Here is a 23,988-nt window from a genome sequence, read left to right on the forward strand (position 1 = left end):
TCAACAAGAAGTGAAAGCTACACCCACAGAACCACAGTACCGAGTATGAACAAATGCAGATGTGAGCAAAGCACTATGACACTGAAGTCATCTCTGCTGTCATTTTGTCCAAAGAATAACTAGTTACTCAGAATCTTTTCATTTCTTGGTTCTTAACCTATTACATATTCAGGCCCTTCACCAAGCAGGTTCTTTCCCTTTAGTACATTTTTCCATAGAAGTGATGCCTGTGTCCAAACTGACTGTATGAGACTCTGATAACTGCACATCGTGTTACCCTTGAAACTACGGAATAATGGAACTATTCCAAATCTACATGCTTCACATTTTCTATTCTCCTGCATTTAAAAGAGAAAGCTGAGACCTGTTTTCCAGTTTCTAAATGAGGCCATGAATCAAACTTCAGAAACAAAACAAAGAAAGTAGGAATAGCATCAGAATAAACTGAAGTCAATAAATATATTATATCCAGTATCTCACCTTCTTCTCCACTAACCAGTTCACCTAATTGTTCATCAACACCAGAGCATACTTGCAAGATAATTTCATTCTGTATATCCACAATTCCATCAAAATTAGCCACATTGAACACATGCTTCAGTGAAGGCTGAGATGCAATTAGTTTGAGTTCCTTTGCATCTGCTGCTTTGATTCCTAGAAGTTGCAACAGACATGACTGTGTTAAGTGGACATAAAATACAGACATCCATGAAGGTACCATAAAGTATTAGAACATCCTAGGGTAAACCTGAGTTTAATTGAGTTTTGCCTTCTGTCATTATTAACAATCAAACTACAAAATAATAATTAATGCAGACTCCATTTTTGACCTGAATAATGTGGTATCTGCAATAAGGTCAAGGAAAACTGACCGTGCTTGTAAGTCATCTCAATCTCAATGCAGGAGCTACAGAATTCCTATTAAATAAACACAACTGGTACATTCCATTCTGGAGGCTGCAAATGACTCATATCAAGGCCTACACATAGAAAGTCTGGCATAGCCACTCTTTTATTCTTGAAATACAGAATCTGTAAAATACATAACTTACTTTTCCAGGAATGTTAAACTCTCAGTGATGGAATCAAAGAATCATAGAATGGTTTGGGTTGGAAAGGACCTTAAAGGTCTTCTTTTTCCAAGCCCCCTGGGATTGGCAAAGACATGTCCCACCAGACCAGGCTGCTCATGGTCCCATCCAACCTGGCCTTGAACACTGCTGGGGCTGGGGCATCCACAACTTCTCTGGGCAAACTGTTCCAGTGTCTCACCACCCTCACAGTAAAAAACGTCTTCCTAATATCGAACCTGAATCTACTCCTTTTCAGCTTAAAACTGTTCGTTTTACCCTCATCGTACCTATATGCTCCCTGACACAGAGCCCCTCCCAATCTAAGTACTGGAAGGCTGCTTCAAGTTGTCCCCAAAACCTTCTCTTCTCTAGGCTAAACAAACCCAACTCTCTCAACCTGTCCTTGTATGGGAGTTGCTCCAACCCTCTGATCATCTTTGTGGCTCTCCTCTAGACTCACTCTAACAGAACTATGTCCTTCCTGTGCTGAGGACTCCTGAATTTAATGCAGTACTCCAGGTGAGGTCTCCCGAGAGCACAGTAGAGGAGCAGAACTACTTCCTTTGACCTGCTGGTTATACTTCTTTTGATGCAGCCAAGGATATGGTTGGCTTTCTCAGCTGCAAGTGCACGTTGTCTGGTCATGCTGAGCTTCTCATCCACCAGCACCCCCAAGTCCTTTCTTCAGGGCTGCTTTCAATCCATTCTCCACCCAGCCCATATTTGTGCTTGGGATTGCCCCAACCCAGGTGTAGGACCTTGCAGGTGGCCTTATTGAACTTCATGAGGTTCACACAGGCTCACCTCTCAAGCCTGCCAAGGTCCCTCTGGAAGGCAAAATCATTAGAAAAACTCAACATACCCAAAGAAAAAACTTCAACTCCTATGTTGCGAAGCTCTCTTGCAGGAATTTCTACATCATCTTGAGCTTTTCCATCCGTAATGACAATTGCTACCTTGGGAAAGCCTCTCCTTGCTCCAGCAGACTCAGTGAAGGTGTTTTGAACCAAGTAATCAATAGCCTCACCTAAAAACAATGCCACAAGTTGTTTTTTATTAGGCTTGAAAGAACTAGGATTTAAAGGCAATTTGAATTATAAAAGGAAATACTGAATAAACATGTATGTGGGAAATCTGTACCTGTCATTGTGTTGCCACCTTTGTAAGGTATCCTTTTAATTGCATCAATAAGATCACTTCTTCTGAAATACTGGTTTAAATTGAACTCTGTTCTTGTATCTGAACTGTACTGAACAACTCCAACTCTTGTCTTGTCTTCCCCAATGTCAAAAGCTGATACAAGGGCAACCATGAAGTCCACAATATATTTGAAGTTATTTCTCCCTACACTCCATGAACCATCTACCAGGAAAACTAAATCTGTCATTGCACTTATGGAGCATCCTGAAACACACAGACACAAAAATAAAATCTCTGTTAGAAAATGAGCAGTCGCATTCTTACAAATCAGTGAGAAATGCCTGACAGAAACTTAGTAGGTAAAAGCCAAAACAAACATTCTAAATAGACTGATATTCTTCTCTGGAATACCTTTATTGGGGAAGCATTACTCACAGAAGTGAAAATGCATACAAGCCTTCTAAAAGATGTTATCACAAGGGAGTTGTCACCTAGATACTCAGTTTTGAGGCACTCCTCATGTTATTCCACAATATCTGTTGTGTCATAGCAGATGAAAACTCCCATATAAAACTTCTTGCAACAGTATGATGCTATTGGGAACATTTCATTTTGTTACCACTTCTGCTTTGTATATTTGCCTTCCCATAACAGCTGCAGAGGTTCTTCTGCCATGCCTTTTATCTACAGCACAAAGTCTTTTGTAAATAGGACTAAAACACTCATGGACTTTCTCGGATTAGTTACATGAAATTCCTGGTGTTAGTACCAACTTTTCACCTTATTCTTTCAATGTGGCTATGAATAAATTCCTTCCATCCTAGTCCCTTCCCGAGTTTTCTTAACTCTGGACAATTCTACAAGTTACTTTATCACTAGGAAACACAGTCTATCTTTTTATGGGGCCCTAGAGCTAGACATGACTCATCACTAAAATGTCAGAGAAGCTGAAAGACAAAACACCTTACTTTGTAATTGAGCCTCAACCTTCTTTTCTTCTGGTATACCTGGACCACCTGTCTGAACTGCACAAAGTGTGATATAGAGAGAATTAATGGAGGAAATCAGGTTAAATCTGTTAACATCAAAGAAAAGCATGGATGGAGTTCAAGACACACATCTGACAAGTCTCAGAACATGAAAACATAAGTTATAAATACATCATCTGTACTTACAGATTTGACAACATAGCATTCAGGGCAACACAAGATACAGAAAATGCAAATAATTAAGAATCTTCTGCATTTGTGCGTCTTTTACAGTAACTTCCCGAAAATTAACTGCAACATCCCTGGATGAAATACCAATATTACCCCTCTCTAACACTCAGGGGAACTCATCATAAGCAATTTTCCTGTGTTGTTTGGGAAGCCTGAGACATGCAACACAATGTGTCATAGAAGTCAGTCTGCTGTGCTTAACTTCTTCATTTAATCCAATTTATTTTATGCTTTATTTCATTATTAAATATACATTATAAAAATTAAAATCCATATTTTATTATGAATATAGATATTTATAGGAAGAAGGCTTGGCTCAACAGAATCAGTGGCCTCCAGCAAAGAATTCCATAGTGGTTGTCAAACACAATATATCCATCTTAGCTTCCTGTTGTCTCTTGTAAATTATCTCTGCTTCTACTAGGAATTATACTTCATGGAAGAAGGTTGTTCAGGCAGCTAGATCTTATCAGAGTTTAGGTATGTGCAATTTTGTTGAGGAACTGGAACAAAGCCAAACTTTGCGAACAACCACTCAAGTTCTCTTACTTGGTTTTACAGGTACTTACTTGTCAGTTGGCCAAAAACAGGAAGACTCTCCTCTCTTTCATCATATGAAGCTATTGATACAACATACTCTATATCAGGTATAAGATCTGATAAGACAGTTCGGGTTGTGCTAGGTGAAAGAGTAAATTCTTTAGTAGGCCCATCTGCAACAAGTGAATAAAAATGTTAATGCAGCCTTTAAATTCAGTTATATCAATGACAAGTTGATCATTAAAAAAAAAGGAACAATCTATCTAAAATACAATTCAAATTTTAGAATTATACACTTTCTTTTTCCTGAAATATGAATTTTGAACCATGAAACTTTAAATTAACTGTTTCCAGTAGTGAAAAAATTACTGAAGTGTTTAATAAGTTCTGGGAAATTTGAAACTTAGAACATCCATACAACATGTACTATCACCTAAGAAATCATGGTCCAGTTCTGGTTTGATATCACTTTTACACTGATTACTTCTTGAAGTGAAAGAAAATATTAGGTGTCTTAGATAGCCATTATGAGGAAGTTACATAACATAAATCATTACTTTACACATGCAATAAACTACATGAATTAAGTACAATACAGTTTTCTAACTTTAGGGTAAAAGCAGGGAAGAGAGGCAGAGTGATTATTCCACTTTCTTTTAGCTCCTTGCAAAGGAAAGGCATCCAAAGCTAATTATTTGCAGTCCTCATAGGGTAAACACTAAGGTAAGGAAAACTCTTAACATGAAACAACCCGTGCCCCTTTCTGCATGCCCTTTCCTGCTACCAGTCCTGATCACAAACTTCAGAGAGACATTAATAGCTACTCTCATACCTAAGTTAGATATAAGTGAAAATAGACCCAAGCTTTCAAAAAATTTAATAACAAAATACCATTTTACAGAACTCACCATTTGTTGGAACCACAGTTATCCTGTAACCCACTATTGCATCCGGTGGCCTTTTCCATGACATTTGAACATTATGTTCATCTATAATTGTAAAATTCAAGTCTGACGGTGGATTAACTGCAAAAGATTTACACCAGGTGGATGTTTAAAAGTTTGAACAAGCTCTGGTAAACGTAGAAATAAAATAATGTTGAGCAAAGCTTACTAAAATTGTCTTTGCATAAATTTGTTTCCAACAAATATAAGGATATGTTGTTGGAAAAAGAGTAAAATAAAAGCTGATGAAATATGACAAAACATTGAAGAGTATACGCATTATAGAGGACAGCACAGAACATATGTTTCTTGAGTTGCCAAGACATTCAAGAATGGGCAGAAAAATCAAGCACAATAGAAAACACATTTGGATACATGTACAATGAGTTCACAGATAATCACCACATATGCAAACATTTCACATAACAATTAAAGGAAATTTTTTTACATGCTGGGTGCAATCCGTACAAGCATGCCAAATCACAACCTGCTTACAATATCATGAGATCATTTAGGACATTGAGAACACAATAGTCTTCTTAACTAGACATCAAAGAATTGATCAGCTTTTTAATAGACTCTCTGCGTAGTCATATTTCTTATCAATTTCACTGAATCTAGAAACTTGGCAGAGAAAAAAGTATTTTAAGGAATACGGGAAAATATGGGGTATTTAATGTTCAGTAAAACAATTTCTGTTAGGGTCTAGATATAAATATACATGTAAAATGTATATCGGTAATCATAATATACCGATGTATCATTTTATTTCAAAATACAGAGAGATCCTTCCCTTTGTTCCTAGATGCCACTAGGCATACTAGTGGCATACTTTGCAGATGGCTGCAAAGGATTTGGGAACTAAGGGGATAATAAACGGGGTTAGTAATGGTTGCAATTTGCTGAAATATTTGAGCTGATGCAAAAGTTCACAAAAATAAGATTCTACCTGTTTACTCCAGATTGCTGTACAATTTCAAAGGTGTAAACTATTGTTTTCATTTTCCCTTTGCAGCAGGTGTACCCATACTAGTAGTGGCATTTTAACATAAAATGCCAGTATGGTTCCAAACAACACAGTGGTTAATTGTGAAAAGACAACATCGAAGTATATTTATGGACATTTATTTTACAGAATCTATAGAAAACAGCAAAGAGGGCACCAGTGATCTGAACAAATGACCGCAAATAAAACTTGTAGGATGACAGAAGTAACTGAACAGTACAGAAAGAAACAGTTTACGTACGCTAATTTGCAGCATCATGCATATGTAAATGAAATGTTGATTATTTTTTAGCTTCCCATGATGGACAAAAGCCTCCATGTACAAGGTTCATTACACAAAGACGTTTCATAAATATTTTATAATGATATTCTCTCTGTAAAATTGTCATGCTTATTCATGCAGCATTTTACTGACTCACTGTCAGTGCATGGTAGGTGTATTATATATTATTGTTTAAATAGGTCTACAAAGTAAGAGTAGATTCAGCCATACTTTCCTTAACTACTTGTGAGGCCATTTTGCAGACATTTTTAATAGGCAGGTCTTCTCTGCTTCATGGAAGACCTGCATTATGTGTCAGATTTTGTTTCAATTTTGAACTTAAATTTAAAGAGCAGATAATGAAAAAAATGCTAGAATGTATAATTATGAAAAGACACTGTCAATTGAAACAAGTAATATTGAGCTCAAGAAAACTGGCAACCAATTGTGTATGCATTTTTTTCCTTTTACTTCACTGTCATTTCCAACCATAGGATAATATGGCTTTGTAATACTGATACAACATATAAGCTAGTACTAAAGTAAATGTTATTTTTCCTATTGTCCATACACAGGCAGTGAGATTAGACCATTAACCTGCATGCGTAGATTATTCATCATTCAGTTTATGAGTATCACAGTGCTAGAGATGGCAGGGTAGTTACTTAGTATCAAGATCATGCAATATGTGTTAATAGTAAAATACATTTAGATGATAAGAATATCATTATAAAATATTGTTTCAGTAGCAATGGCTCAGGACAAATTTAATGCAAAGGCAGAGACAAATGACCTGAGCATGCTTTAAAAAAAATTCAGTACATGGAAAAAATATCACCACCAACCTTGCAAGTAAATTGGCATGTTGCAGCAGAGACTTTAGGCTTTAACTGCTGAAGAACAGCAGCAGCCCAACTTGTTGATATCCAAATGACCGGATTCCAGATAAACTGAAAAAACTGACTGTGAGGAAAAGTCTTTAACATTTCAAAGGATTTTAATCCATTTTGTGGAAATTCAGATGTGGATCTTGGCAGGTTACAAGAATAATAAGTACATCAGCACATAAGTGACGTATCCGTTCACCAGGTGTTCACCGCCTGATAAAATAACAACAGTGCAGGGGACCTCAGAAAGTCCCCTCATCCATCCCCACGGCCAAGACATGATCAGTTACTGCATGTCAATTCTGACATTTGCTCAGATTATTCTTAAAGATGTCCGCGGTTGGCAAGCCTGCCAACAGAACTTCTCACAGAAATTCCAACACTTGACTCCCTTTATCATCATAAAGTTATTCCTAACACCTAACTCCAGTCTTCGTTGCTGCATTTTGAATATGTTTATTCTCAATCTGTGTCTGGCTTATCAAACTCAAGCACGGAATGCTTCTCCCACTGAAATCCAAAAAGGAACCTTGTCAGAGTGAAAAAATGCCTGTTTGGACCCCATGTCATCAAAACCTCTTCTGGATGGCCTGTGAGCTTTCGATACTCAAACAGAACCACCAAAATATTCGCAGACCTTCACATGGGTCCAGATTTCACCCATGTGAAACCAGCTGTGGGGTGAGAACCAAACCTTGGTCATATGACTAAGAACAGTAAGTTGATCTGAAGAACAACAAAATATTTGATTATCACAATAAGGTTTTTATTATCTAAAGAGGTTAACTGTTACTCTACCTTATTAAAATTCTTCTTCCAGAAGGGAATTCACCACTGGAAAAATAATACAGTTTCAATATGGAATCAGATCAGACTAGAAACAAAATTCCCCTGATTGTGGTGGGACTTTGTCCCACTACAGGGACAAAGCTTAAAATTCCAAAGGCCTGCATTTGAGTGCAGCTTTACTCAAGCAATTAGTCTTGATATAAGGCTATTTACATTAAGTAAGTTGCACATGTGCTTACGTTGTAGTGACACTGCTGATCAGTCTGGACCTGTGTCCATCAAAATCCATGTCAAAACCTCTCACTGATTTGTCAAGGTACAGGATCATGGCAGTAAATGTAATGGTATTATAGCATTGCCTTAATACAGTGATTATACTGTTGATTCACTGAAATATATGGCTCTCCTACAGGTTTCCAGTTTAGTAAAAAAATAGCTTGCTGTACAACAATAATGTTTACACAGTCTTAAGACCCACTATTCTAAGAAGCATGATATAACTTCCTTGATCAGTTATCCTGCCCTATGCACCTCAAAATAATAAAAAAGACATAATATACTTCATTAATTGCCACTCCTTGTGTTAGATACATGTATCATAAAAGTATATTTTCTGAAACAAAAACATATAGAGCAAGGCATCTTTCTCATGCTATATATGTCTCATAGTATCTTGTATTATTTAACAGGTAATACAAACCTAATACAGAAAAGTCTACAGGTTTTTACAGTTAACACAATGTGACTGCTAAATCACCACAATGAATATCATAACAAGGCCAAAGTAAAATATAATGAGAAGATGAAGCAAGTTGAATCTAGAACCAGATTTAAAAGTTATATAACTTGGAATTAGCGGCCATCCACAATCCTTATACGAAAAAAAAACTGTAATTCCATCACTGGAAAACTCATGATAATCAGCATATGAAATAATGTGTTAGCCCACGTTAAAACACCACACACGCTACAGAAGCTGAAGAGTAAGCCCAGCTTTACTGTCACTGAGATAAGCCCTGCTGTGGCTCGAAGAGGCCCAAAGTCCTCATTTACTATTATTTTCATATATGGCAAGGATTTGACACAACTAACTAGATCACAACCTCAGTCAAGCTCCTTTGAAGTCAGTGTTGCCAAATGGAATAGGAGAAAGAACAAACTATAGCCTAGCAATGCAGTAAAGAGCAGTTTCTCCGCCTTGTTAGATACTCACTGGCAATCATGACACAGAAACATTGCCACCTGTATGTTTGCATTTTTTTATTTTATACTTGTATATGAAATTTCTTCAAAATACAAGAAATATAGCTCATAAGTGTATTTTGAAAAAAGTTCATCTAAATATATGTATATTTATACACATATACTCATATATAACTTTACATATAAAGATGTATGCAACTAAACATAATTGCATATATATACACACAGAGCATGCATGAATATTTACCAAATTTTATGCATGTTTGTGCATACCTAAGCGCACACGCATGCGTGTGTGTGTGTGTACATACACATATGTATACTTTGCTTCTAATTAGCAGTAAGAAAAACAAGAAATTATTGTCACCCTCATGCATATATGACACAAGCTTTACTACATGAGAAATTTTCAACCCTCTGTAACTGCTGAGCTGCAATTATTTGTGACTTCCTGTACTGGATGTCCTGGAGAAAAACTTTTCACCTGATAAACCCTTTAAATCCTTTTGTGCACTACACAAAGATCCCATTCTTGGCTCTGTGATGCCTCCTTCCCTCTCTACCTCCAGCCTAGAAAACGGACTTTTCTAGGTCTGAACCAGATCCTGGAACACTGAAAAGTCAGCACCTTCATGCTGAGTGAGGTCACACAGAACCAATGATTTCCTCATTCCTTCCCGTTGCCTTTGAAATTGGGAAACACAAAATACTACACAAGCCATGACATCACCATAGCATTACCTGGAGATTATGATTAACAGGTTATTTGCATACTAATCTACTTGGCTTAACTACAACTAAGAAATGAAAAAAAAATCTTATCTAGAAAAAGGATATACTGTGACAGAAAGAAATCTTGGCACAAAGACACACAGGGAATGCACTGGAATATTGCAGTGCTGGACTAAAAAGGCAAGATATGACTTAAACAGAGCATAAAATATAGCATCATGCATAGAAAGTTTAAGATAAGAGAGAGACATCAGAAGGATTACAAAATAAAACAAGAATAATTTCACAGTAAAAGAAAAGAGGAAAGAATGCCAGGCATTAAAACAGATTTGCTTCCTTGTCCGGGGTAAAGAAACAACATCCCCAGTGAAATGCCATGAATGCGTTTCGCCTATATGTTGCTTTTACCCACACTACTGCTACAGTGAAAGTCCAACTTGAAACCCCTGTGTTGCTGGATCTCTGCAGAAAAGCTCTAACACCATTACTGCAGCTCACTGCCTTGCCAACAGCAACAGAGCACAGCTCTCACAAAGGACTCGAAGAGCAGCTGTGATGCTGATGAATAACCAGTTTCACCCTGAAAGATTTAGGAATCTATGAACAGCAGTATCAGATAAACACCAGATCTACTCCCAGGGGAAACAGAAAAATGAAAGCTGAAGGAAGGCAGAAAATAGAATTAAGCTTTTCCTTCCCTCTGCTTTCATTCCACCTTTCCACCCCAACATCATCAATCTTTCTCACATCAACTGGCCCTCTCCCTTACCCTCCTCTCACTTTTTCAGCCCACCAAGTGTCTACCCACAGCCTAAGGAAAGAAAATGCAAACTGCATCTCTTCTGAACACCACAGGAAGAGCCAAAGGAACAACGAGGAAAAAAATAGAATAAAAAAAAAAAAAAAAGAGACAGGCACAATGCAATCTGAAAGCTGGAAAAATAGACTAAAGGCCCAATGTCCACAGCAGAAGGTCAGTTCAGCAGACAGGATTTAAGTTGTAATGATACCAGAACTAAAACGAGAGAGATCCAACGTGCAGTTTACAAGATGATGCTAAACTGAAGCATGAAATTAGAACAGTGCAGAACAATAATCAGTACAGTACAAACAAAAAACACATTGCAAAAAGCTCTAGGAAAGCAGTTCCCGCCAGAGCAAGTCCTAAGGTACTCATAGCTTTGAACTCCCATTTTCATCACCACTATTTCTCACCACACTTCCTACTCAAGACACTTTTCTGCTCCTATTCCAAAATTCTAGAAACCTGATCACTATAAACTAGGTGTTTTATTTAATACACATGTCTGAATGCAGAGCAACATAATTCATGTTCAGGAACACTCTACAACTCAAAAGATCAGGCTTTGTCCACTCTTTTGCTTAGCTATGGTGCATCCTTCAGCATGAGATCTAAACAAGCTGAGCCAGCTTGTCTGGCAGTGTCTAGCTTTGCTGTTGCAACTGTGTGCGTCTCCAAATACATTTTCGTAGCTTTCATTTAACAGTACTCAAGCAATGACTAGTTCAGTTAATTAGCTAAATAAAACACTTCCACTTACTTTTCAAAACAGCCTACTCCATACATGCAATCAGCAGTGCAAGACAACAGCAACATTACTCCAGCTCTGACCGAGTCCCCTTCTGAGATGGGGAAGAACGCACAAACACATTCACTGCCCTCCTCCATCAAAACCATACACTTTCTCTGCTTTCTCTGGCACAGCAGTCCTGCATTTCAAATGCAACTCTGAAATGACTTTAAATGACCTCTTTTGGTTCCTCAGCCAACAACAATGCAGCACAAGAGGGAGGCAGCAGGCTGATTCTTTCCTGGGGTGACCAGATGTTGCACTTTGTGCAGAAATGTCCTTTTTTTTCCAGCAATTTTTGCATACTCCAAGCAAACTCACTGCTGGGGACACAAATGCCCCAGAGGCACCTCTCACACTCCATGGTTTCTATAGCAGCCATCAGCCAAGATGACCAGGTCCAGACACAGGAGCTTGTGGCAGGCCACAATCAGAGAATTTGTTTTTCTGAAGAAGGAAGGGGAAAAAAATTGAATTATCAGATGCTGGCTTCTGGTTTTTTTCCAATAAATCCGAGGGAGTTCACACTCAGCGGTTTGGTTCACTCAGTGATGGAGTCAAGTCCCAGAGATCAGATCAAGTCATTTCAGTGCACGATGTTCAGCATCTGTTTCTCCTGGCAGCCACTGCTGGCAGAAACGCTGCCACTACAACCAAAGCCACTGAGATCATATAGAGGATGACAGGGGAGGTTGTCCCCACACCATTTTGGGCCACACTATCCTGGCCCAAACTGTGGTAAGTGTGGCAGATGTAATGGGTTTTCCCAGGTCTTCAACCCTGCAGCTGGAGACAGGACACTGTCATGGGCTGACAGGGACCTCAATCTCCAGCAAGACCGGGCCAGGACCCCATGAGGAGGAGAAAGGCCTCTTTAGGGGTAATTTCCACCATGTGCATGCCAGAGCCTTGGGTGCCCAGCTGCCACAACAAGTCCAGGATGCATGTCATGGAGGTGGCAGCATCTCCCCAGGAGCCTCTCCTGGATCAGCCCTACCATGGAGGCTGACGCATCCCCGAGGGAGAGTCTGGCCACTCCAGGGCTCAGCCAGGGGTCGCCTCGCTGAGCAGGGGAGGCCAGCGTGCCAGCAAGCTGGCAGGACAGAGGCAAGGGGTCCCGCCTGGACAAAACACACAGGCGCAGAGAGCCAGACTCTGTTGGAGCATTTTATTTCAAAGCTGTGGGTTGTTGGGTGATGGGTTTTTCATTTCCTCTTTCAACATCACTAAACGAGACTCTACAGCCGTTCTTGGTCAGTCAGCGGGGCAGTGCTGCAAGCCCCAGCCGTGCTGGGCCGCCCGCGGTGGCAGCGGGCTCCTCGGGGCGCTGAGCCCAGGCGGCCACGCTGGCTGTCCTGCATCCCATCTGCAGGGTGGTGTGGACAGCACACCAGAGAGACAGAGAGAGGGAGCTACAGTCCGGCTGACTAGCCGGGAGAAACAGAGCACAGAAGGAGCTGGGCAAGGAAGGAGAGGCGTTTCTCTGAAGGAGAGAAAGAGAGATGGTGAAGTAGTTACACTCAAAAACGGAGAGGGAGAGAGACGGTAGCCCAAGTGTGGTTGGGAGGTTTGCTGTTCAGTGGAGCATGGGGGGCAAGGGAGCAGGGAGGGGAAGGTTACCTTCAGCCTCGATGGAGGAGAGGAGGGCGGCTGCACATAGAGCAGCGACTGCGGAGCACAGCGCTGTCTTCATTTCTGCCCTTTCAGATCACAACAACATGAATGAATCTGCAGTGATGGCGGGGAAAGAGAGAAAGGAGAAGGAAACGATACGCGTGGATTAGAGGGTTGCGTGGGTGTATTCATGAAACATAAAAAAGATGAACCACGGATTTCCCTTTGTTCCCTTATCCCCAGCCCCCGCCCACGGGACCAGGTTGAAACCTCTAGACTTGAATGCCGTCCAAGACGATGACAGATCTGCATGACTAACTGGAGAGTCTCGTCTCGCAATAATGTCTCTTTTGTTGCTGAACCCTTTCCAATCACAGTAAGCACAGGCAGCTTTAACCTAGTTTGGGTTAATTTGATCAGGGAACGTGGTGAAGATCCGTGCCTCCGCACGGGCAGGAGCCAGGAGGGAGCTCCATGACTTCATCGCTGAATGTGATGATAGCTAATTCAGAGGTCATTCCTGCCTTGGATCAGCTAAATATCTCTTTCAGCTGGGGATTTTATTCAGCTCCTTTTTCATAACTGTTGAAGTACTTAGTTAGCTGTGTTTTAGTAGTCTCAAGGCAGTTTGGAAACGGTAATAAAACTTTTTTTGAGGGGTTCTGCCTACGAATGTGCTATTCTTCATTTCTTGAAAGTCTGCAATAGATTATACAGAAGTGTGTGTAACACACAACTGAAACCTGACACATCTGTCTAGCCATGATGTTTCAACATCTGATAATTCATTTACACGTCCTGAGAGAAAATGGATTTAAAATACCCTACAAAAAGCAGGCAGGTAAGAGAGTCTCACAATTACTGCAGGTTATCTAGCAAACTACGTGGGAATAGGCCAAGTTAATGCTTCCTAATTGCAAGCAGCTATACTTCCATGACTATAAGTTCTAGGTCACGACAAATTACTCTGAATTACTCCAGAGTAAAACTTCCAAATTTTTTCCTTGTCTAAGTAAAGGCTAATATGAATAGTCCTTATCGCATATGCATATAAGTGTTTCTGATGACTGGGGTTCTCTAGCACAGGAAGTAGGGGAGGGGTAATTTGCTTGAATAAAGTCACAAATGCATCATATATCATAATTAGTCTGGAGGGAAAAGAATTCCAAAAGCAATAAGGCAACAGATTTTATCGGGAAGGTGCCAAAAGCAAAACACAAGAAAAATGTATAAATCATTAGTCCGCAGAAAAAGCTAAAGCAGAAAATATTCTTCTGCCTTCTAGAGAACGAAGCAGCAAGGCACGTTTAGTGGGTAGATGCTATAGAGATCCAGTAATTTCCCAGTTACTGAACTTAACAGGCTTCAGCCAGGCAGCTGCACATACTTGCTTTAGCCAAATGCCTTTACTGCACATAAAAATACCAAGAGCTTGAAGGAAAACTAAGCAATGGTTTCAGTCCAACGATAACTCCAGGGGGTAAACAGAAGAGTAATATTGTCCACAGTGACTCCCTGACATTAACATGACAAAAAACAAGGCTAACATTAAATTGTCCTCAAAACCATATCACTGCTCTGCGTGGGAAACGGCTATCCCTGAGCACATCTACTGCATTCTGCAGCAAGTTTAAGGATTGCTTAAACACAACATAAATGGACTTATGCCCTGGAAATCTTGTGTGGGCTTGGACTGCCATCTTTTGATCCTTTTGAAGAGCAACAGAAATTAATCATCTCACAAAGGCATCTAGGACTTCAGTACTGCTGCAGGTCTACCATTCCTTACACACATGTTTCTTGTATGAAATAAAACATCTTAGCTATAGCATTCATTTGCCCACCTAGGAACGCTTTGTCTCCATCTCGCAAACTCAGCTGTGTGAAAGGTGGTGGAGGAAAAGTCCTTTTGCTGGCTCAGCAGGGACACAGGCAGACTTTATGTTGGGACTAAAGGTTTTTTCACATATCTTTAGAGACCACTTTAAAAAAACGGGCTTTCACCGGTGTCAGTCCAGTCTCGTACTAATTCAACCAAAGAAAGCCTAGTCAAAGCACTTCTAAACTACACAGTGCATGACATTTACCACTTTCAAGAAGAAAAAACAACCTAAACGAGAAGAAAAACCACAGGAAACACACACTACCCATCAAAGGCATTAAAAAAACTGGAAACAAGAAAAAGCATCCCTGGCAGCTGCACAGGCAAGGGAGGGAAGCGAGAGCTTCTGCCAAGCCACAGCAGTAGCGTGCCTGCGGGTGCTGGGCACTGACACCGGCCTCCGACAGGAGCCTCCAGCTGGGAAGAGACATCACAGCCGGGACACCACTACACCGCTACCCTGCACTGCTGCCCAGGCACCCGACGGCCAGCAGCCCCCCAGAGCACTCCGTTCTGTGCCACTCATCCACCTTTTCTCTTCACACCCGCAAGCCAGCTCTGACATGCCCTACACAAGCACACACACTCTCTTTCCCCTTTCCTCCGTCAGCCTTCAGCCCGACACTGCTAAAAGCCGAAGGTGCCTCAGAAGGGGCTGCGTGGATGGTGCATACGGTCACAGGCAACTGGGCTCAGCTCAGGGGAGGGCAGGGGACCACAGAATCATAGAATCACTAGGTTGGAAAAGACCCTGAGATCATCAAGTCCAACCCTACTTGTCCACTAATCACATTCCTGACCACCTCGTCTACCCATCTTTTAAATACCCCTAGGGATGGGGATGCAACCACCTCCCTGGGCAGCCTTTGCCAGTGCCTGAATACCCTTTAGGCAAAGAAATTTTTCCTAATGTCCAATCTGAACCTTCCCCCGCACAACTTGAGACCATTCCTTCTTGTCCCATCTCCTGTCACCTGGGAAAAGAGACCAACACCCACCTCACTACAACCTCCTTTCAGGGTGTTAAAGAGAGCAATAAGGTCTCCCCTCAGCTCCCTCTTCTCCAGACTAAACAACCCCAGTTCCCCCAGCAGCTCCTCATAAGACTTGTTCACCAACTTCATTGCTCTTCTCTGGACGCACTCCAGCAGCTCAATGTCATAGAATCATAGAATCATAGGTTGGAAAAGACCTTTGAGATCACCCAGTCCAACCGTACCTGTCCACTACTAAACCGCGTCCCTAAGCACCTCATTCACCCGCGTTTCGAACACCTCCAGGGCTGGTGGCTCCAGCACCGCCCGGGCAGCCCGCTCCCCGGGCACAGACCTTCAGCCACGGCTGCGGGGGGACCGGGCAGCTCCTCCGGCGGCGATTCCCGCAGCAGCCGTCGGACCTGGAGAAAGGGAGGAGGAGAAAGGATGAAGCTCCGGGGGCACCTTGTGGAGGGAGCGGCGAGTAGCAGCGAAGGAGGAGCAGAAGCGGCGGCGATGGAGCGCGGGGCAGAGGCGCCTCGATGCCTGGTAGCTCCCGATGCTAGGGGTCCGCCCGGGAAGACTCGCCTTCTCCAAGTGGGAAGAGCCTCTTCTCAATCTGCTACTTAATAGAGGGCTGTTCCCAACTCTCAATTTACCCTCGTAAGCGGTTACGAAACGGCAGGGAAGGTGGACCGCTGCCACCGGGTGATCTATGCGCCGCTCGGCTCCAGCAAGGAAGGGGATCCGCGGCTGGAAACTGGCGCAGAGCTGCGCGCATTCCTGCGGCGTGAGCCGCCCCCGCGGGCAGGGCCCCCTCCTGCCGGGCCAGGGGACGCGGCGGGGACGGCAAGGAATGAGTCCCGGGCACGGCTCCCAGGGGCGGCGGAGAGAGGGATTCCAGGCGGTCCCCGTGTTCGCCCCTAGCCCGGGGTAAGGGCTTTGTCCTCCTGGGACCCGGAGCGGTCCCCGGGGCAACCCTGCAGAGAGTCACAGACTCACAGAATCATAGAATAGTTTGGGTTGGAGGGGACCTTAAAGATCATCCAGTTCCATCCCCCCTGCCATGGGCAGGGTCATCCCACCAGCCCAGGCTGCCCAAGGCCCCATCCAACCTGGCCTTGAACACCTCCAGGGATGGGGCAGCCACAGCTTCCCTGGGCAACGTGTGCCAGTGTCTCACCACTCTCATGGTGGAGAAATTCTTCCTAATGTCTAGTCTAAATCTGCCCCTCTCCAGTTTATACTCATTGCCCCTCATCCTATGAGTACAAGCCTTTGTGAACAGTACTCCCCAGCTTTCCTGTAGCCCCTTTCAGGTAGTGGAAGGTCTCTATAAGGTCTCCTCATCACCTTCTCTCCATCAGGCTGAACAACCCCAACTTTCTCAGCCTGTCCTCACAGCTGAGGGGCTCCAGCCCTCTGATCACGTTTGTAGCCTCCTCTAGACACGTTAAAGCAGCTCCATATCCTTCTTACACCGGGGATTCCAGAAATTAATACAGTATTCTGGATGTGGTCTCATGAGAGTGGAGTAGAGGGGCAGAATCCCCTCCCTCGCCCTGCTGGCCACGCTGCTTTTGATGCAGCACAGGACACGGATGGCCTTCTGGGTTGCGAGCACACACTGCCGGCTCATGTCGAGCTTCTCATCGACCAGCACCCCAAGTCCTTCTCTGCAGGGCTGCTCTCAATCACATCACCCCCCATCATGTACTGAAAATGGGGATTACCCTGACCCAGATACAGGACCTTGCACTTGGCCTTGTTGAACCTCATGAGGTTGTCACAGGCCCACTTCTCCAGCCTGTCCAGGTCCCTCTGGATGACATCCCCTCCTTCCGGTGTGGCAACTGCACCACTCAGCTTGGTGTCATCTGCAAACTTGCCAAGGGTGCACTCAATCTCACTGTCAATATCATTGATAAAGATATTAAACAGCACCAGTCCCAGTACGGACCCCTGATGGACACCACTTTTCACGGATCTCCATCTGGACATTGAGCCATTGATCACTACTCTTTGAATATGACCATCCAACCAGTTTCTTATCCACTGTACCATCCACCCATCAAATCCATATCTCTCCAATTTAGAGAGAGGAATATTGTGGGGGACCGTGTCAAAGGCTTTACAGAAGTCCAGATAGATCACATCCGTCGGTTTACCCCTGTCCACTGCTGTGGTTACCTCATCATAGAAAGCCATTAGATTGGTGATACAGGATTTGCCCCTGGTGAAATGAAAAGATGACGATAGTAAACAGCAGAGGAGGGCAGACAACCCCGATGCTGCAGCCAGAAGCCTCGGGGGCGAAGAGAAGGCAGCCATTTTCACAGGGTTCAGGTGTGCTTGGCAACGCCCCCCGCAGCCCGCAGACATCGACCCCCCTCGGCCCGTCGGTGCTTCGCTTCGAGCACAGAAGGGGGGGAGGGGGGGCGCTGCCCCTGCCCGCCCCGCACCCTGCGGGCAAAGCCCCGCACGTTCCCAAGCGGGGCAGCCCTGTGGGAAAGGGAACCCGCAAGGGTCTCTCCCGTCGCTTGCTGCCCGGAGCTCGCCTGTGGCAGCGGGGGACACGGTGGGACACGCGTCCCCTTCCCTGCCCGGGGAGAGCCGGCGGCTCCGCGCAGTAGCGGGGAACGGGCAGCCCCGGGAGAGGCTCCCGCGGAGCCCTTCGGGACACAATACGGGATGTCACCGTCTGCGCAAACTGGGGAGGAGGAAAAGGAAGGGAGATGGGGAGAGAGCGAAGCGGCAGCGCCGCGGGGCCATTGGCGGTGCGGGAGCGCCCCCCGGCGGGGCGGGAGCGGCTGCGAGGGAGAGCGGGACCGAGGGGGAGAGTGGGGGTTCTGCCCCTATGCTGCCCCCCCGACGAGACCCAGCGCCAGTGTCGTGTCCAGTTCTGGAATCCTCAGCATAAAAAGGCTATGGAGCTGTTGGAACGGGTCCAGAGGAGGAGCACAAAGGGCTGGAGCCCCTCTGCTGTGAGGACAGGCAGAGAGAGTTGGGGTTGTTCAGCCTGGAGAAGAGAAGGTTCCGGGGAGACCTTATAGTGACCTTCCAGTGCCTGAAGGGGCTGCAGGAAAGCTGGAGAGGGGCTGTTCACAAAGGCTTGTGGGGATAGAACAAGAGAACGGCTTGCGGGTGCTGGTGGATGAGAAGCTCAACATGAGTCGGCAATGTGCGCTTGCAGCCCAGAGGCCAACCCTGTCCTGGGCTGCATCAAAAGCAGTGTGGCCAGCAGGGCCAGGGAAGGGATTATGCCCCTCTGTTCCTGTTTTGAGAGACCTCATCTGGAGCACTGTGTCCAGTTCTGAAATCCTTACTGTAAGAAGGATGTGGAACTGTTGGAACGTGTCCAGAGGAGGGCTACAAAGATGATCAGAGGGCTGGAGCACCTCTCATACCAGGACAGGCTGAGAGAGTTGGGGTTGTTCAGCCTGGAGAAGAGAAGGCTCCAAGGAGATCTTACAGCGACCTTCCAGTACCTGAAGGGGCTACAAGAAAGCTGGAGAGGGACTGTTTACGAGAGGATGGAGTGATAGAACAAGGGGGAATGGCTGTAAATTGCAAGGGGGAAGATTTAGATTAGACATTAGGAAGAAATTCTTCCTGCTGAGGGTGGTGAGGCACTGGCACAGGTTGCCCAGGGAAACTGTGGGTGCCCCATCCCTGGAAGCATCCAAGACCGGGTTGGATGGGGCTTTGAGCAGCCTGGACTGGTGGGAAATGTCCCTGCCCATGACAGGGGGATTGGAACTGGGTGGGTTTTATGGTCCCTTCCAACTCAAACCATTCTATGATTCTACAATTCCATGATTCTATGGTTCTGTATTGGCCCTGTGTCAGCTCTTTGCACTAACATGAATTTCAGAGCAACCCAGACGAGTTCCATTCAGGGTGGAAGTGCTTGGTAATGAAGATTAATTGTTTATAGAGTGACGGCTCCGGGTCGGTTTTCTGCAGGGTTGGGAGATCAAGGACATGTCAACGGAAGGACTCGTCTTCCCTGAGCTGAATCTTTATTTCTGCAATAGACCTGTTATCAGCATGAGAACCCGAATGCTGAAAAGAAAGTGATAACCAGAAGACGTGTGCTGACATTTCCAGGCACTTTGGAAGTGAGTCAGCTACTCTTGGGGACAGACCACAGCTTCAGCTGTCTGGTATTGATAAAACACATTTTCCAAAAGCAATATCTCCTCTGCTGATAAACTTTCAAATACTTTTGACCTATTAACCCCCTTGCCGAGCTGCTGAGTTGAATTTCCTCTTTGGGCATTTTGGCATAAGGAATTTAATTTTTCTTATGCAGATCTAATATGTAAAAGCAATAATACTTCTAAAAAAATTTAATTTAGTTTCCTGAAGGAATACACCAAGAGCTCTGGTATAAATGTGGTGTGAACAGCAGTTTCAGCAGAATAGGCATCATGGATTACAATGAAATATCCTTCCTTAGGAAGTCAATTAATGCAAAAGAAATGTTTTTATCACTTGTGCACTGCAACGGTACTTTCTTACAACATACTGTGGACTTTTTCATCATCGAATAACCGAGATTTTATGTTAATAGTTACAATAAATTAATAAAAATAATGAGGATGGAAGAAAATATGTGTTATTCTATTTAAAAGTTATAATCACTTGGAAAATTATTTTAAAAATATTTAAATAATTTGGTACTAATTCCGCTACTGGATTTACAGGAGTTGCCACTTTGAAACCAATAAGTCTCTCAGAAGTGCAAGTTGGGGTTGTTCAGCCTGGAGAAGAGAAGGCTCCGAGGAGACCTTGTACTGACCTTCCAGTACCTGAAGGGGCTACAAGAAAGTTGGGGAAGGACTTTTTACAAAGGCTTGTAGTGATAGGAGTAGGAGCAATGGGTATAAACTGGAGAGGGGCAGATTTAGACTAGACATAAGGAGGAATTTCTCCACCATGAGAGCGGTGAGGCACTGGCACAGGTTGCCCAGGGATGTTGTGGCTGCCCCATCCCTGGAGGTGTTCAAGGTCAGGTTGGATGGAGCCTTGAGCAGCCTGATTTAGTGGGATGTCCCTGCCCATGGCAGGGGGGTTGGAACTGGATGATCTTTAAGGTCCTTTCCAACCCAAACTATTCTCTGATTCCGTGATTCTGTGCTCCCCCCCAGACTTTAGTGCTGCTGAGGGGGCTATCTCTCATTATTCTCAGCTGACCAGCTTTGCTTAGTATCTTGTCATGACATAAGACTCAGAGCTGGCAAGAACAAGTAGTTCATTGACTCCAAGGGCAGCAGGATTTCATTCTTATCTTTAACTCTTTGTTCTAATCATTCTAACCATGTTCTTCCCAAGATCTTTCACGTGTAAAATGTACCAAGGAATTGTATTTAGAGTGTGTGTTTCCACACATCACAGTAATTAAATGGCTTGGTTTTAATCAGCTCTGTTGCTATGTACATTCATAGTCTGAGTACTTAATATGTGATGCAGAAGGCATTTCTGAAATGCATAAACATTTACTAGCACTCTCCTGTCTGTTTGTTTCTTAGACAAGTGTTAAAAACATTAAGACTGTGCACTCCAGCTCTGCAATTTTCTTTTCTATCTAAGCTGAGTAAATTAAGTGACAAATTTAGACACAAAAATCAAGATTTGAATTAATGTTTATGCTTTTAATGATGTTGACCATTTTTGGTGTAGTTATGTGCTAGTAATATTGTAGGTAACCCGGAATTTCTTAGAAATTCTGAACTGGTTTTTTGGTCTAGAGTAGTGCAAGATACTTTGTGCTTTTGGCAGTTGTTTGGTTTTTTTTCTTTTAGTTTCCTCAGGCTGCACTGCCAGGGCAGCATAAAAGAGGATGTTGTGCATTTCAGCACTGTAACCGTGCATATCATTTTCTGTGTGGATGTCACACTAGATTTGGCCTCTGTGGCTTCCTGACAATTGGTTCCATCTGCTTTACGTATGAATAGGGTAAATGCCTTATTCAAAAGCGTATATATGTATTTGTGTATATGGTTTACACAGAGAAAGAAAGTGCCAGCTCTTTGAACATTAAATAATTAATAGATTCAGCATTAAATGTTGTTATACAGGTAAAACTGTAAGTGACTGATCTAAATCTACCTAAGAATTGCTTTGCTGGTCAATCTATCACTATCACTGCAGTCTATCTGCATTAGATATCATCTTAGTACAGTCATTTAGGAGGCACATTCATTCCTTACAGCACCGAGGACAACCTTTCCAGTGTATTGTTTATTCCCTGTTATGTCAGTCATAAAGCTAATATTGCACGGTATTATATCTGCATCCACAAAATGCAGAAGAAGAAAATACAACAAACCTCTTCCTCCAGGCCCTGCCTTCTCCGAGAGATTCCAGTCAATGGCATGAGAAGAACTCAGTCTGGTATTTATTTATTCAGATACTTTTGTTTCAGAGCTGGTATTCAGAGAGCAGTACTAGTCTGACCTCTCATAATGAGGAATGGCTTCTTATATTAGCAGTGTTCAGAGAGGACTGGTTCTATCTAAAATCTCTTCATTTAATGGAACAACTATGGAAGCAGCGTCCCTGGAGAGCATTACAGCCATGAAATAATTATCTCCCTCACCAGGTATGTTTTCCTTAGCAACTATTTATTTCTTTAATTTCTCTGACTGAGTTTTCCCATCATGTAATGCTCTGGAAGTTAAAAATCATTGTGGTCCCAAATAAGTAGAACTGGAAAAGTAAATAAATTATTCAAAAGCAGAGGTATAAATAGAAAGGAACTGGCTTCCTAATGGGATTTGGGAGTCTTATAAATGGCAGTTAATTTTCTAAAAAAATCATATCTTTAATACTAAAACTGGAAAAAATTAGATGCAACAAGCTTATAGTCCCTTCCATACAGAGAGATGCAAACGTGCTTTATATTAAAACATTCCTAAATTAAGTTGCTTTGTTTCAAAGAAGCTGGTTTGTTATTTCACAATAGAGTCCTGATCTATTCAGGAAGCATTTCCCAGTGAAGCCAGTACAAATCCTGCTTGAATAAAGAGGGTAAGAAAAGAAATTTACTGAGGGCAATGACCCTGTATATTTGTCAGGTATCACATTTTGGATCACAGCATTGGACTAGCCACAAAGACTTACGAATGCAGGTCTAAGCATTCCTTTTCCTCCACGTGGCTAAGGAATCCCCAGCGAAAGAATGATGTTCCACTGAGGAAACACATTGTTTTAAGAAATCAAAACACTTTTAAACATCACTAGATATTAGGTGCTACTTGCAGAAAATTATAATACAGTGCTCTCTGTTAGTATGTAGGGATTCCTCTACATCTGGTAACCCTTCAACTCTTTCAGTGTAATCACTTCCTACAAAGAAGCACACAATCATAGAATCATAGGATGGTTTAAGTTGGAAGGGACCTTAAAGATCTTCCAGTCCCAGCCCCCCTGCCATGGGCAGGGACACCTCCCACCAGCCCAGGCTGCCCAAGGCCCCATCCAACCTGACCTTGAACACCTCCAGGGATGGGGCAGCCACAGCTTCCCTGGGCAACCTGTGCCAGAGCCTCACAACCTTCAGCGTGAAGAATTTCCTCTTTATGTCTATTCTAAATCTGCCCCTCTCCAATTTATAGAAATCCCCCCTCGTCCTATCACTACAAGCCTTCGTAAACAGTCCCTCCCCAGCTTTTCTGTAGCCCCTTCAGGTACTGGAAGGTCTCTATAAGGTCTCCTTGGAGCCTTCTCTTCTCCAGGCTAAACAAACCCAAACTCTCTCAGTCTGTCCTCGTAATATTAATCTGCAACAAAGTCTGAAACGGCACAGTGTCAAGCATTCAATAGGAACATTTTGCTAACTCTTCTCAGTACTTATATATAAAGAAAAAAACAATATATATTGTGACAGCACGGTCTATGTAGATGGTAAGTAGGCTTACAGAGAAGATAAGCTTGTGCCTGAATGGACAAGGTAATCAAAGGTATTGAAAGTTCAAGCTGTCTGAGCTAATGAGTGGCTAGATCACATTGTTGCAGACAGTGTAGTAATTGATTATATAGGGAAAATTTTAAGAACAAATACCTTGTCATTAGGCCAACTACTGATGCTGTTCTTATGACCCCAGCAGGCGCAAAAGGCATTGA

At 43.2% G+C, this 23,988-nt stretch overlaps 1 protein-coding gene across 7 annotated transcripts in view; it reads right to left on the minus strand.

The window, feature by feature from the left end:
* Positions 1-16,477, minus strand: part of COL12A1 (collagen type XII alpha 1 chain) — a 98,351-nt gene extending 81,874 nt beyond the window's left edge. For 3 of the 7 annotated variants that reach the window (XM_054062597.1, XM_054062600.1, XM_054062602.1), the window contains exons 1-8: positions 16,214-16,468; positions 13,009-13,116; positions 4,882-4,998; positions 4,003-4,146; positions 3,182-3,238; positions 2,214-2,477; positions 1,936-2,100; positions 481-654 (exon numbers count right to left, since the gene is read on the minus strand). In XM_054062597.1, the coding sequence (XP_053918572.1) occupies positions 481-654; positions 1,936-2,100; positions 2,214-2,477; positions 3,182-3,238; positions 4,003-4,146; positions 4,882-4,998; positions 13,009-13,081 (994 nt within the window). In that variant the 5' untranslated portion in view covers positions 13,082-13,116; positions 16,214-16,468. Of the gene's footprint in view, positions 1-480; positions 655-1,935; positions 2,101-2,213; positions 2,478-3,181; positions 3,239-4,002; positions 4,147-4,881; positions 4,999-13,008; positions 13,117-16,103; positions 16,131-16,213 lie in introns of those variants that run through there. The other 4 variants (XM_054062599.1, XM_054062598.1, XM_054062604.1 and 1 more) reach the window with 4 other exon arrangements.
* Positions 16,478-23,988: the final 7,511 nt, after the last annotated feature.

Source organism: Cuculus canorus, chromosome 3 (genome assembly GCF_017976375.1).
Source record: "Cuculus canorus isolate bCucCan1 chromosome 3, bCucCan1.pri, whole genome shotgun sequence".
NCBI lineage: Eukaryota > Metazoa > Chordata > Aves > Cuculiformes > Cuculidae > Cuculus > Cuculus canorus.